Genomic DNA, 14,811 nt, shown 5'->3' on the forward strand with positions numbered 1-14,811 from the left:
GTAGGATAAACGGCGGCGCCGAGGCCGCACTGGTAGGCGTGGCCGACGGGGTTGGAGGCGGGGCCAGGCGGGCTTCAAGTTTCCGAGACCTCGGGGCACGGCTAGCACTCAGGGGGCGTGGTCAACAGATAGGAGGCGGGGCCTTGGAGGGCCTTGACACTGAGCGATCAGGCTGTGCTGCGGGCAGCCCGTGAGAAGGCTGGGAAGATGGCGGCCTCCTGGAGGCTGGGCTGTGAACCGCGGCTGCTAAGCTACCTCCTCGGCTTCTCTGGCCGCCGAAGCGTAGGGCTGGTTAGGGAGGCTGCTAGGTGGTCTTTCGGCCGCGCAGCTAGTTGGAGATGGTTTCACAGCACGCGGCAGCTTCAGGGTGAGTGGCGGAAACTCTCAGCTTCTCTGTAGCTGAGCGATGGGCCTGGGTCAGGAGCAGTCTTGGGTTAGGGCCTGCGTTGGGTGTGGAGGTGCCCAGGCTCCCAGTTCTTGGGGTGGGGTCCGCTGACCTGGCCTAATGCATGCCGCAAAGGGCTTTCTCGGGAGCTGGGAGAACTGGATTCTGCCCCTGGTCCCCTGGTTTGTATGGTTTCTTTGTGACCTTGCCTTGGAATTTGGGTTATTTGTGAGGCTCGGAGAGGTTCCTAAATGCTCTTCTCTCAGGCTCCTTTCCAATCGCGTCTCAGGTTTCTTAAGGGTTGTCTAAACATCTCCGACCTGGAAAAGCTGCCTAAGGTTGCCGAGGTTTAGAAGTCACTGTTAGCGGTTCTTGTTCATTCTCTAGGCCTTTCTCTGTTGGGAGATCTTTTAATGGAGGCTAGTCGGGTTACCGTACGCGATGACTCCTAAAAGATTTAATTTGTAAATACCTACGGCATCACAGACATAGGTCAGGGAGAATATTTTGAGCAAACGTTCTCTTGTAAGAGTGAAAATTTAGGAGGGGAATCATACCAATAAGCATTATAGGAAAGTGTCGTTTAGTAGTGATATTGACACAATTAACACAACTTTTTTGTATTTAAAGGTATGTAAAATGACATGACAGACATTGTTTTTCCTTACTTGGGGAACGGAATGGGGAGGGGGAGGGTGGAAAATAGGACTAACTTTTTTTAGTGTGGCGTATGAGTTGCCAATCATTCCTTACACTCCACAGAATGAATTTTAATCTAAATAACTAGGTGCAGTAGACATTGCCTTCATATTCTGAGATACCAAGGCTCAGAAGAAATAATTTGCACAAAGTCATACAGTGAGATGAGTGCATTGATGCTTCTAAAGATTCAGTAATGGGAACAATTTTTCAGTTTCTTTGGTGTAATGTTTCATAAAACATTCCTTGGAGCAGTGATTCTTTAACAATGTGTATAGAATCCTCTCTTCTCCCTCCCCCCCCAAGTTTGTTAAAATTAAACTATTTTACAGCTTCTAGAGATTCTGTCTTGGGTGGGACTTAGGAATCTGCATTTTACAAGCAGCCGTTAGATAAGTTTTGATGTTTTATTTTTATGTTTGATAGACTACTCTATGAGACTCATTGCCTTAGAAAATCATGGAATATTAAAAGCTTAGTATTGGTCATAATCTAGAAAGAGTGTTCTTAACATTGTAAAATAGATCCTTTTGCGAATCTCTGAAAATGCTTGGACTCTATACAGAGAAAAGGGCATATGTGATTATATGCACAAAAATGTTCATGCATAGGCCCAGTTAAAAGACTCCTGCCTTTAGAAACTCACTTAGGCAATCCTTATCTGAATCATCTTGACATTTTACCTACTTCCCATTCCCCAGACACACACCATAAACAACTTCTGTAAAGCAGTTTGAACACCAACCACCTGTAAGGGAGCAGCACTATATCCCAAGGCAAGCTGAATTAGTTCCCAGTGCTGCTGCAACAAATTGCTGCAAATTAGTGGCTTAAAACAACACAAATCTATTTTCTGATAGTTAGAAGTTCAGAATAGATATCACTAGGCTAAAATTGTGTTGGTAGGGGCTGCTTTCCAGGGGTGGGGAACCTGCAGCCTTAAGGCCACATGTGGCCTTCTGGGTCCTTAAGTGGGCCTTTTGACTGAATCCAAATTTTACAGAACAAATCCTTTTATTAAAAGGGGTACAGCAGAGAAAAATGAAGCTTTTCTTGCCTCCTTTGGTGCTAAAAAGGAACAATCTTGAAATCAGAAGGCTATAGGTTCTCCACTCCTGTGCGGACGGCCTGTTTCCTTGCCTTTTCCAGCTTCTAAAGGCTTCTCAGATTCCTTGGCTCATGGCTTGCGCTTCCATCTTCAAAGTCAGCAATGGCTGGTTCAGTCTTCTTTGTTTTGTTTTTGAGACAGGGTCTTGCTCTGTTGCCCAGGCAAGAGTACAGCGGCATGATTATAGCTCACTGCAACCTGGAACTCCTGGGCTCAAACGATTCTCCTGCTTCAGCCTCCCGAGTAGCTAGGACTACAGGCTTGAGCCACCACGGCCAGCTATTTTTTTCTATTTTTAGTACAGACAGGGTCTCCTTGCTCAGGCTGGTCTTGAACTCCTGACCTCAAGCAATTCTCCCACCTTGTCCTCCCGGAGTGCCAGGATTATAGGTATGAGCTACTGTGCTAGCCTGGTTCAGTCTTTGTCATCTTACATCACTTTTGACATTCCCTCCTGCCTGCCTTCCTCCTCGTACTTATAAGGACCCTTGTGATTACTTTGGGTCTACCTGGATAATCTGGGATAGTCTCCCCATCTCAAGGTCAATTGATTAGCATACTTAATTCCATCTTCAACCATAATTTCCTCTTGCTATGTAACAACATATTCATAGGTTCTGGGTATTAGGACGTGAACGTCTTTGGCAGGAGGCATTCCGCTGTGAAGCTGTGTTGTTGGGTAACTCAAGTTGGTTGGAAATTTTGGAATTTTTTCCTAATACTGAGGCAAAATTTATCTCCTTTTCACTTTCCCCTACAGATTTTTGTTTTGCCATGCTGAATACACGTGGCAATCTTTAAACTATTTCTTTTACAAAGCGTGAATTACACTGGTTTTTTTTTCTCTGAGCTGGTAGGAACTATCATTTCATAAAAACTAAGCAACTATTTGGATTACTGTTGACTATGTGGATTAAGTACGTTTATTAAATGATTTCTCCTTTCACACATCTATCCAGTATTTAAAAATCTATCCATTGGAAGTACCCGTGGAGTTTTAGTTTTCTGAAGAGGTGTTGGCAGCATTTTTACGTGCTATGACATATGCCATTTACTTAGCACTTCCTAGAATTTCTTATTCACTTCTCACAACTTAGTAAAGTTGGCATGATCTGCATTTACTTGGACAAAAATTCCAAGGCTCAGTGAAATTATGAGTCTCTCAAAGGCCCAGCTATAATGCTAGTGAACTGAAGAGCATTTATATATTTATATACATACATTTATTTGTGCTTAACAAATCCCTAATTTGTCTCATTCTCTCAACTGAGATGTTAATTGAGAAGGCAAAGACTATGTTATTCACCACTGATATTACTGAACAATGAGTGAAGAAATGATCATCTATTAGGTGCCAGACACACGATAGCCTACTTGGAAAGTAGTTGGCCAGCTGAACAAAACAGATCCTCAGTATTCTGCTACGTGGCCCATTTAGTCATATTTAGCTTTGGGACATGCAGTCCTAAATTCCATATAGGCCTTATGCTTAAGGTATTTATATTCTGCTTGGGGAGATAAATAATAAAGGCATGATTTCAGTAGTGTGTGCAGGGAGCTCTGAGGGGTAAGTTCAAGTTGATAAGAAAGTGTTAATAGTACATAAAAAGGCTTCCTAGAGGAAGAGGTGGCAGCCCTTCCAGGCTGAAGGAACAGTATAAACAAAGATCTGGAGGTCAGGTGTGATTGATAGCATTTGTAAAGTTTTTCAACCTACCTTAGGCAATTAACTTTGAAGCATTTATATTATTGTCCTTTTAGAGTAGGTGGCATGATTTGGAAATTAATAATAAGATGTTAATAATAGTGGTTTTATGTTGTCTCTGAAGAATAACATGTTGAATTTAAAATAATGTGTGGATAGAAAAATGAGGTTCAACCTTGGTAGTGATTTGCATAATATATAATTATAGGCCTTGTTTATTATACATATTAAACAAAAATGTCTAGGGAAGCTAGAAATCTAGGATGTTATAAAGGGACCCTAAAGTTTATAGTCGGATTCCAAGTTGGCAGCCAGTGAATTGACCCACATCATTTTAGAAGAAACGTTTATTGATAATATTTAAAAACTAGGAGACTTTACATAAAAACCCAGATTTTTGTATTTTCTTGAAAATTTAAAGTAGACCCTATGTGGGAACAGTTGCCTGAGACTGAGTAATGATTGTTCTTTTTAGGTAGGAAATTATTTCCTGGTTTAACACTCTTATTGCTTCTCAGTCAGCAAGGCTGACTATCCCTTGGTATTTGCCATCACCTCTAGTTGTCATTCTTTTCTTGTACCCTTATCTCTATGGAAAGCAGAAGATAAAAGATAGACCAAGAAAAACAGGAGAGAGCAGATGTTGTGTGTGTGTGTAAAGGAGGAAATTCTTAGCAATTTACTATGAAAATAAAGGATAGCTAAATCTAAAGAAAAAACCTTTAATATACTAGCCCTCTTCTCTCACCTGCCTGTTTTCTGTAGGCATCCAAGTTTTTCACAAGGGGAGAGGCAACTTTGATAATAGTTGATTGTATAGTATTAATACTATGTTAATATTTCTTCAAACTCCCATTTAACTGTGAAAACAGAAACACATAGAATGCTGAAGTAAAAGGATTTAGAACATCACATATAAAGTGCCACTGGGCCACAGGGGAATCATAATGATTCCATCTATTTCTTCTAGGGCTCCTTTGTGTTTTCTCTTTCTCTGGTTTCCATTTTTTTTTCTGGGCCAACTTGTCAATCTCCTTACTTATGGTTTTCTTTCTCCATAATGTCAGCTTGCCTTGCCTTATTGGTGAGTAAGGTCTTTATGCACCATACTCTGTCAGTTTAGTTCAAGTGTTCACCATCATTTCTCTGATCTTCTTTCAAATTCCCTGGATAGAGAAGCTGATTGATCCATTATAGGTCAGTTGGAGAATTGGGTACACATGGCTGATACTTCAAAAGCTGTGGTTTGGACATTTTCTCTTAAATGGTAGTTATTATTTGGGAATCAATGGTTGCTATGTCTGTTACCATGACAATCTGATTAAAGTAGGCCAGTAGTGTAGTAATCCTTTATTTTAATTATTTCTAGGGTAAGTAATGACTAAGGAAAATGTATCATCACCTGACCAAAGCAGATAGAGGCTACTCAGTTGAGATGTGTGGCCATCCAGGGAAAATAGGAAGGGGGTAAAAGAGATCTTAGTAGAAGCAGCAACATGAGGGACTAAGATTTAGGTTATCAGGAATACTTTGTATATGTTTGCTTTGCTTTCAAACATTTTATTCTGTATATGAAAGGGAGGTATTAGAAGTAGACATCACATACTGAGCGCTCACTGTATTTGCATTAGTTCTGATCACCATAAGAACCCTGCAAAAGTTCATCAGGTTTTATAGGAGAGGAAATAGAGACTCAGAGAGGTTTAGCAATTTGCCCAAGGTTAGTGAGTTAAGTGGATGACTACTTTGGAACTATGCATGTGATGATGTCCAGAGGAAAAAAAAGGATGGTTTTTCTTGGATGTCTCTTTTGCAAAACAAATACACATCTTCTGCTGTTACCACAGCAGAATTCCCTTATACTGTATTGACCAGGATTGAGTCAAATGCCCTTAAGCCAGTCACTGGCTTGACTTCACTGGTGTGAAGAATGGATTGGCTTTGACTAATAAGGGGCTAGGTTGGAATCACTAACCCTGAGCACATGTGCATAAGAAAAACAAACAGCTGCACAAAATTGAGCCTCTTCCAGTATGAAAGAAGTTCAGATAGTAGGTATGGAAATAAGTATTAATAGCATTTATTGAGAGCTTCCTATATATTAATACCATGCAGCCTTCTAAGCACTTTATGTGAATCAACTCATTTAGTACTCACAAAAACTAATGCTGTACTCTAGTGATAGAGTTCCACTTCAACCCAGGTTTGACACCAATGCCTTTTGCTTAACTACAGCCTACCTCGGTATCAAATGATAGCTTGATTATAGACATCAGCAGAACAGTGTCAACATACTGAAGTTTTATTCACCATGTGTACATTCTAAATGAACACTTCTTTTTTTTAATGAAATCAGACATTTTAGTAATAACTACATTATGGGCTAGCATTTCAGTGACAGCTGTGATATCACTATCATTTTAGAAAAATTTAAGACATCAAAATTCTAGACTGTGTGTAAGGGTAGCAGGACTAAGAGTATATTTAAACTTCCTGCTATCTGTAAATTTCTAAGATGATAGACTCTTAAATATACCTTCTTATTTTTGTCTTGAACTTAATTTGCCTTTTACAACAAAATGTATAAATCCCCAAACTATCATGTGTGTGTTCATTCTTTTGCTAGACTATAAGTGGAGTGGTGATTTCTCCGTGCCCTTTTCCCAGGATGGCAAAATAAAGTGGGATTCATGTAGAATTTTAGTTTTATAGTTTAATATCAAGAAGGCCAGTATTGCAAGCTGAAACCTCTTCTAAACCTCTTCTAAAGTGGTTTATTTAATTCAGAGGAAATACATTCTATAGCCATATGCTACCTAGATTCCAGCCAGCCTTGTTTCTAAGGTGTCATTGGATACTAAGTAAAAGTGTAAGAAAGAATCAGTAGATTCCATAAACAAAATGGAGCATATGGTGATTTTGGAGGGAGTAGGCACTACATTTATTTACTTTACCTAATGCTCTATTTGATACCTTTCTGTAACTGTATAAATCAAAGACTTTCTTCTGTTACATGAAGAGGGGAGAATTAGGATTGGCAAATGTCTAATTCAGGATAGTTTGCTGGGAATCTATTAGCCCTAGTTTTTAGAGGGGCACACATCTATTAGAAGGCTATACCACTTCTTCAGGACAATGCATACATGAAAAATTTTGTGTATAATTCTGAGTCCAGGGGACTCATATCTCCCTGTTATCCATAAATGCTGCCCAATCTCCAGCCTCCTTCCATAAACATTTTGATCATTTCTTACAGAAAGTAGTTCTGCTACATTGTGAGGATATTTAACGTATCTGAGAACAAGAAAGATGTATTTTAATATAGGGGTTCTGATTATACATAAATGACTAGTGGATATAATTACATAGGTGACCACAGCAAAGCCTATAATTTGGAAATCTTGATTCAGATCTGGGTGTGGGTAAGTTTACTTGTGCATTTAGGCTCATCAGACTGTTCACCTTCCCCTAAACATCTCTTCCCTCTCCTTTCTTTTGTTCATACTGTTCCTTCAAATAGAGTGACTTCTTTATGGTTTGAAATAATTTCTTATTACTTAGGTGCAACCCTCTCAGATCTTACTATACATCTGAGAGGGTCCAGGCAGGATATATACTCCCAAAGGGTAAGCTGAGAAAAGTTTAATAAGTGAATTCATTGTGTAGAGATTGTGCTTCCACCAACTATTACATTTTGTTCATATTAATACCTCAGTTTTAGCACTTAAACTGCCAAGCACTGTATCATACATGTATATGAGAACAAGGCTAGATTAGGTAAAGGAGAGAGTAAAAAGCAAATCTTCAAGTTTAGGCTGGGAGGGTGAAAGGAACCTGTGCATCCATCTCTTACTACCCCAGGAAGGAATTGTGACATGCCGTGTAATGGGATATTGTGATAAATCTAGCCAACTATCTGGATGCCTCCAGAATCTACCCTCTTAACCATTTCTGTGCTCCCTATCAATAATAAACAGCTAACATTGTTGAGACTTAATCTTTGCCAGGCCTCATTGTAAAGACTCTGCATATGTTACTTTATTTCTTTACAAAAATCTATTTATATCACCATTTTACAGGAGAAGAAACTGAGGCACAGAATGATTAGGTAACTTGTAGGTGGTGGATCTGTAATTTGAGCCTAGGCAGTTTGGTGCCAGCGCTTGCTCTCTAATCACTATGGTATCCTGCTTCTCCTTCAAAAAAAAAATTAATATTTTATTAAGATATTTCCTTTAACACAGTAATACATAATATAATTTAAATAGTCGAAAGGCTACTAGTACTAAAAGGCTTATAACAATACAGTGAGTCTCTGCCCCATCTCTCCCCATTTCCCTTCTTCCTCCATTTTTGTCTCTTAACTTTATTTTGGCATTTGCCCATCTCTCTGTTTCTATTTTAGACATTATCTGTGGATGACTTCTGGTCTCGGTTTTCCCTCTCCATTGAAGTTATTTCGGTTAAATCCATTCCATGTTTACACTAAAAAAATGCTGTGCACAACTGAGGATTGTCATGTATTGTCCCATATTTTGATTGTTATACCGTTTTTGCTTTTTCTGTGTAGGTTGAACTTCCATTCCAAAGGTCCTCTTTTTGAATCATCTCCAGCGAAAACAATCTCGTCTTCTGTTGAATGAGGGTGGGTTGTAACCTAGCATTGGATTAAGAGAGAGGATCCAGGTATCTAGCTGCTCCTCAAATAGCAGCCACACAAATCCTCCCTGGCTTAGGGTATCTTAGGCTTTCTAGGGTCTTACTCATCTATTTACAATTCTGCTTCCAAAATTGTGTGCCATTTTCTGTCTTCTGTGACCTTGTGGATTTGTTTAAAAATCACAAAAACAAAAGCACATTTTTTTTTTTTTACTTAGTGTTAGGTAAGTTTGGGGGAGGGAGTGAAACTGGATAAATTTATTGTAGAAAAGTATTAACGTGTAGGTTATAAGAAACAAATAATAAGTCCTTATGGTAATATCACTAACTAGAGATAACTACTACTGTCATTTTGGAGTATGTCCTTTCAGTCTGTGTGTGTGCTGGCCAGGTAGAAATTGGATTATGCCATATCCAGGTTGAGTGTCCTTAATCTGAAAATCTGAAATCTGAAACTTTTTGAGCACAGACGTGAGGCTCAATAGAAATGCTCTTTGGAGCATTTCAGATTTTTGGATTATGTATGTTCACCCATTAAGAATAATGCAAATATTCCAAAATCGGAAGAAATCAGAAATCCAAAACACTTCTGGTCACAAGCATTTCAGATAAGGCATACTCAGCTTATATATTGTTTATGGGTTATTTTTTGTTTGTTAGCATGCCAAGACATGTAAATTCTATTTTCATACAAACAGTTGTGCATTCATTTTCTTTTGTGGTCCATTGACATTTTCAATCCATTTTTACACCAGTACCACACCAAAATAACTATTTGAACAAAGAAGACTTATATGACAAACACTCCTTTTTAAAAAAATGCTGCAGCTGCCTTTATTCAAAGCTGCAGTATTAATATTATTCTGTGCCCTGGTGCTAATTTTAAAATTACCTGTACTTCATTCTGCCTTATTTCATTCAGCCTGCAGATGGCAGACTTGTTTCATTTGAACATCAATTTTAAAGGTTCAATTTTAGTGAGTTCCTGCATTGAAATGAGAGGCAATTAAATGAGTAGTCTCTCTCCCTGTTAGAGAAGCAGCAAATTAATGTTAGGGACGGGGAAGCACACTAAGAAAGTACTGAGTAATTTACTTCTTCATTTGGTCTATCTTCATTTCATGATTTTTGTGCTTGGATTATAGTTCTATAAATGAACTAGAGCATGACACTTCAGCTTTACCATATGTAAACTGCCGAATTTCCTTAATTACTTTAGTCAGAGTAATGGAGCTTAGATTTGCTTCATATTAACCATAAAACAATTTGTTCTGCATTTGTATTTTAAGAGTTTGCTTGCATTAATTTTTTTTTTAATCTGGAGACCTTTTAGAGTTCATGTATAAATCATCAATTTAAAGCTTTGATATAATTGAGTTTGCTAAAGTATGACTGTTCTTAGGATAAAAGAAATACTTTGGAGAATAAGAAAGTAGAATTAGATTAACGTACCATATTTGGAATTGAAGGAGGAATTATACTGTAGAAAAATTGGAAGAGCAGATTGGAAGAAATACAGGAATTGCTTAGAGGAGCTACTATAAAATTCAGTGATTGATAGATTGCTTGTGTGGCTGGCATGGCAAGGAAAGTAATATACTAAGCAAAAATTTTAATTTATTATTTCATTCTGCTGACAAAAAATTTAAAGTTCTAATGATTTGTGTGACTTTTCAAATTACTGTGCTTAAATATAAACTACTGGACATGTAGATTACTACAGCCATCTTAAAATTTTTTTAATTATGTTTTGTAACTACTATAGAAGGGCAGACTTTATAAGCCAATTAAATAAAATTTGCTAGCTTTATAAAAAGGAACAGAACACTAAAATGACTACAAAAGGGTTAAATTCTAACTAAATTTTTAGTGCTTTTTGAGTACTAATTGAAATAACCCGTATAATGAGTGGAGCAAAAACCACATTTCCTTTATTCTTATCCATAGTTGTGCAAAGTTAATGTTAGTAGGAAATTGGTGCACATTTTAGAGCCTTCTAAATTTGACTGGTGAACAATAGAATGTATTGCCCACTGGAATGAGGAGGAAGGCTGTAAAATTAAATGATATTAGCTATAGGTTAAAATTCCATTCCAAGAAGGCTAAAAAAACCTACACTATCTTAATAAAGTTGACAGCAGTCATAAAACACATATTAATTATGTGTAGCCCTGTCACTCAAAGCTGAAATTTTAATTGTATAATTACTTTCCCACTGGAAAAATATATTTGGAAACGATGTATATAATGATCTAATCAAAAGAGGATATACTAAAATGAAATATGTGCTGTTATTAATACATTAATGCTAATCTTTTGAAGTGATTTTTCTAGCATGAAAATCTGAGAGTAGATTGGTTAGAGTGATCTGAAAATATAGTACATTTTACTCTTCGTAATAAATGAGTATAATCGATCAAGAGATATAGTACTGAATAATGGAGATGTCCATAATATCCTTCCTTGGTTTTTGTTACCTTCATTTCAGAGTAAGGGTAGTGATCTGTTACAGAATTTTTATATTTTATTATCATTATTCAGAGAAGCAGTTTCAATTTATTCCATGAAGGGTGACTGTATGAGGAATGATTGTATTGTTTTTATTTTTAAAATATGAAAATTTTTGAGGTTCTTGATGTGACAATTTGGAAAATAATACTTAATAAATGCAGAGGTTTCATAATTTAGTCCTTAATGTCAAGACTAGTGGAAATTTGAAGGTCTCGTAGGTGAAAGATTATAATAGGAGATAGAATCATAAAAATAAATACGCATTGTATCATGGCAACTAGAGCCAAAGTATAAAAATATTGAAGAGAGGCTTTCTTTTTTTCCCAAAAAGATGTAAAGAACCTTTAATAAAAAGACAATTTGAAAAAAAAAAAAAACAAAGTATGCCTTCACTCCAAAATCTCCAGATTCAGGCTCTCAGGGATGCTTCAGGGTAAAACTTGGAGCAAAGCAAGGTGGTCAAAGCCGGGTGTGGATCAGGGAAGTGAGTAGCGGGGAGGGGTGGAATTTGTGCCCTAGGATTTATTTTCTATTATATTTTTAAATTACTGAATATTCTAAAGCTTTTTTTTTTTTTTTACTTATAGAGCTAGCAGAGGTGATGCCCTCAGATTTAGAGGGAGGGTTCTCGTCCAGGGAAGGGTCAGTCCGGGTCGGTGACATAAGCACCCAGGTACTGCTAAGGGAGGAGTCAAAACCCAGAAACAGCCAGGTGAGTGGGTGGAGGATGAAGTCATGGAAAAGCTCTAGAGGAGGGCGTCTATTGGGTCAGATGCGACTGCAGGAATGGGGCAGGGGACCTCCTCACCGGGCTCCCGTAGGCCTTGACCAACACGACATTCAACGGGGATAGCCCGTTACTGCCGGACACCACGGCTCCGGGTCTCTCGCAGAACTGCTCGGTTTTACCCCGCTGCCCTGCCTCGCCAGCCTGGGCTCCACTGAAGCGACGGCGCTGGGGTGGGTGTCCTGGAGCTCCCAGGACATTTTCTTATGGGGAAGATCAAGACGCGCCCGACCTGAAAACGTGGCGGAAGCGGGGTGGTGAAAAAGTAGGAGCCTTTCCGCTCCCCGCCCCCAGCACATGTGACGTAGGCGGTTACGGCACCGATTGCGCGTGCGCGGAACTGCGCGTGCGCGGAGGCGGCTCTGCGCCCGTAGGAGGAAGATGCGTAGTTCATTTCTCCATCAGACGTCAGGAAGGACGTGTTGAGTTTGGCGAACCCATCGAGGATAGTGACTGCCATGGCTTCCAGTGCTTTGACGAAACATGTGTGGCCTCCTGGCCCGGCGTCTGTGAAGCAGTCGGTGTATCCCTGGTGGTTGTAGCTTTTTATAAGTTTGCTGTGGCTGAACCAAGAAAAAGGGCATATGTAGATTTCTATAGAAATTATGATTCTGTGAAAGATTTTGAGGAGATGAAGGCTGGTAGCTTTCAGAGTGCAAAGTGATTTTGGAATATAAAGAATTTCTTTGGGTTGATTTACATAGAAGTTTGTCACTGACCTGTGTTCCTGAATTATGAATAGGTGGGCTGAGGAATAATTTCTCTTGATAAACAATTAACAAATACTGGGGGGGAAAAAACAGAGAGGAAGGGGAGGCCAATCCGAGCCTTTGTTTTAAGAGAATCAGTTTAGTATTTGTCTGGAATCTGAGTATAGAATAATTGAGATCCATTTAGTTGCTTTTTGAAAGTGGAACTCTATTTGATATATAAATTTAATACGTATATGTTTATGAAGTATTCTGTGTCACAATACCAGGTTTGAACTTTCTGACAGGAGCAACATATTGGGGCCTTTTTCTTTGTTTTTAGCTATTTTCAAGATGAGTCTGGCCTCTTACCCTGGTGCTATTTAGATGGGAAGGGTGTTGTTTGGGGGGGAGGTTACCCCTTTTAAAATTAAAAAGCTCATTTGTCATTGTGAGCTTAACAAAATTAATGCTGAGCCTTGAGCTGGCTATATACATTCTTTGGGCAAATGTTTTTGTTTTCTTAATCAGGCCATGTAAAAAATGAAAAAGGTAATAGTCACACAACATAATGTAGAGGATTAGAAAGCTCATTTTATTATTTTGAAATGTGTAGTGTATTAAGCTTTGAGCACTTTTTAAGAATTTTTGCAATTGTAGAATTGTTATGGTTTGGGTTTTGAGATGCATCACTAATGTTACAATATATGCTTCTGTGTGTGTGTGTGTGTGTGTGTGTGTGTGTTCGTTCCCTAAGCACACTTTGCTAATTGTAGTTCACTCAAGAGTTTGGTGCTCCAGTGTTACGACTTGAAGTTGTGCATAGTTTAAATTATTTTTTACCTAATATTTTAACATGCCTATTTTAGTCCACAAGGACTTATTTTTCTCAGGAAAAAAATGCAAATATTTTTAAAGCTATGTTCTAGTTATAATTTGCATTTTAACTAAGAGTAGCTTGGGAATTGAACTATTGCAGCTATAATTATTGAGTTATAGTGAACTGGAGTTGGATGGCCTATGTTCTCCAACCTTTTCTGCAATAACTGTTTTCATAGTAAATTAAGAGTTAGGAAACTTATTGTAGCTATTTTTCCTTCCACGTTTCCAATATATAATGCACTTAGAGATTACCTATTCTCTTCCACATTTGAAATTTTCATTGTCAGTAGGAAAAGTGGTTTTATAATACAGGAATTCTGTATCCTCAAGGCAGGGAAAGATTTTATTAGGATCGTTGATTAGACATGTGAAGAATGCTCACATGGGCTTGATACGTCTTCTGGTTTGCTATATTTGAATTTCTGGGTGAATAGGCTATAAATAACTGGTGATTAATTGATAATCCATATTTGTAAGGAACACTGAGACATAAAGTTAGCACAGCGTAGTAGAATACACCCTTGAGAGTTAAGCAGGTAGATTCACATCCCTTAATCAGTCTGGATTGTGGTTTTCTCATTGATGGAATGGACATGTTGACTTGGAGTTTGGGTTGAGTTCTATCATCGTTGAGGCATTTAGGGTGATAATTCTACTTTTCTAGCCTTAGAATTTGGTACCAATTGAGAGAGAGAAAAAGAGTCAGACAAATGTAGTTCAAAGTAACAGACCTAATGCTGATGGTTACATTGGGTTGGAGAATGTAACTTAGATCTGTGGCCTTCTACAGTTGTTCTTAGTACAACCTCATATTTAGACTTTGGGCTTTTTGTTTGAGAGGGAGAGTTCGTTTGTGTATATAAAGCAAACACACACATCTGAATTGCTACCTTACGCCATGTGGGCCCTGATGGTGGAAACAGAGAGGTGGCTCTGTGGATATGATATGCCTTTGAAAGGTAGGTCCATGTGTGCCTTGCACTTGGAAGAGCTGGAAAGAAACTACAGCAGGTTCCTTGTAGGCTTTAAGTTCTTCAAAGAAAAGGAGGGAACAACTGAGGCAAGTTTGTATACTTGCATCCTTCAGTGAGGAGTGGAGGAAAAGTGAAGAAGGACCAGAAGCTTTCTTCTAAATACTTCAAAGGGATGGAATTGCCTTTGTCTTGAAGCCATAGGAACTAACTCTCCATTTGAAATTACAGTAAAATATTTCCCAGGGAAATATTTATCCTCATTTAACCATTAGTGCTACATTCACTTGTTTTTAATCCTAAAACATCAATGGAGACAAACCTTGTTCTGTCCTCTTCCATATTTGAAATAGGTTAGTTATGCTCTAGTGTTTTGTTTGTTTAGGTTTGGAGATTTGAATAATCTGAGGAGAGA

At 38.3% G+C, this 14,811-nt stretch overlaps 1 protein-coding gene across 8 annotated transcripts in view; it reads left to right on the forward strand.

Annotated features, from left to right (window-relative positions):
* The window catches only part of PDHX (pyruvate dehydrogenase complex component X), a 69,158-nt gene that overhangs the window by 172 nt on the left and 54,175 nt on the right, over positions 1–14,811 (forward strand). Inside the window, exon 1 of one of the 8 annotated variants that reach the window (XM_045557791.1) lies at positions 112–367. The exons of 1 other annotated variant lie outside the window; for it this stretch is intronic. In XM_045557791.1, the coding sequence (XP_045413747.1) occupies positions 208–367 (160 nt within the window). In that variant the 5' untranslated portion in view covers positions 112–207. Of the gene's footprint in view, positions 1–111; positions 368–12,220; positions 12,390–12,425; positions 12,597–13,609; positions 14,385–14,731; positions 14,750–14,811 lie in introns of those variants that run through there. 6 more of the 8 variants (XM_045557798.1, XM_045557795.1, XM_045557796.1 and 3 more) reach the window with 6 other exon arrangements.

This window comes from Lemur catta, chromosome 7, assembly GCF_020740605.2.
Source record: "Lemur catta isolate mLemCat1 chromosome 7, mLemCat1.pri, whole genome shotgun sequence".
Taxonomy (NCBI): domain Eukaryota; kingdom Metazoa; phylum Chordata; class Mammalia; order Primates; family Lemuridae; genus Lemur; species Lemur catta.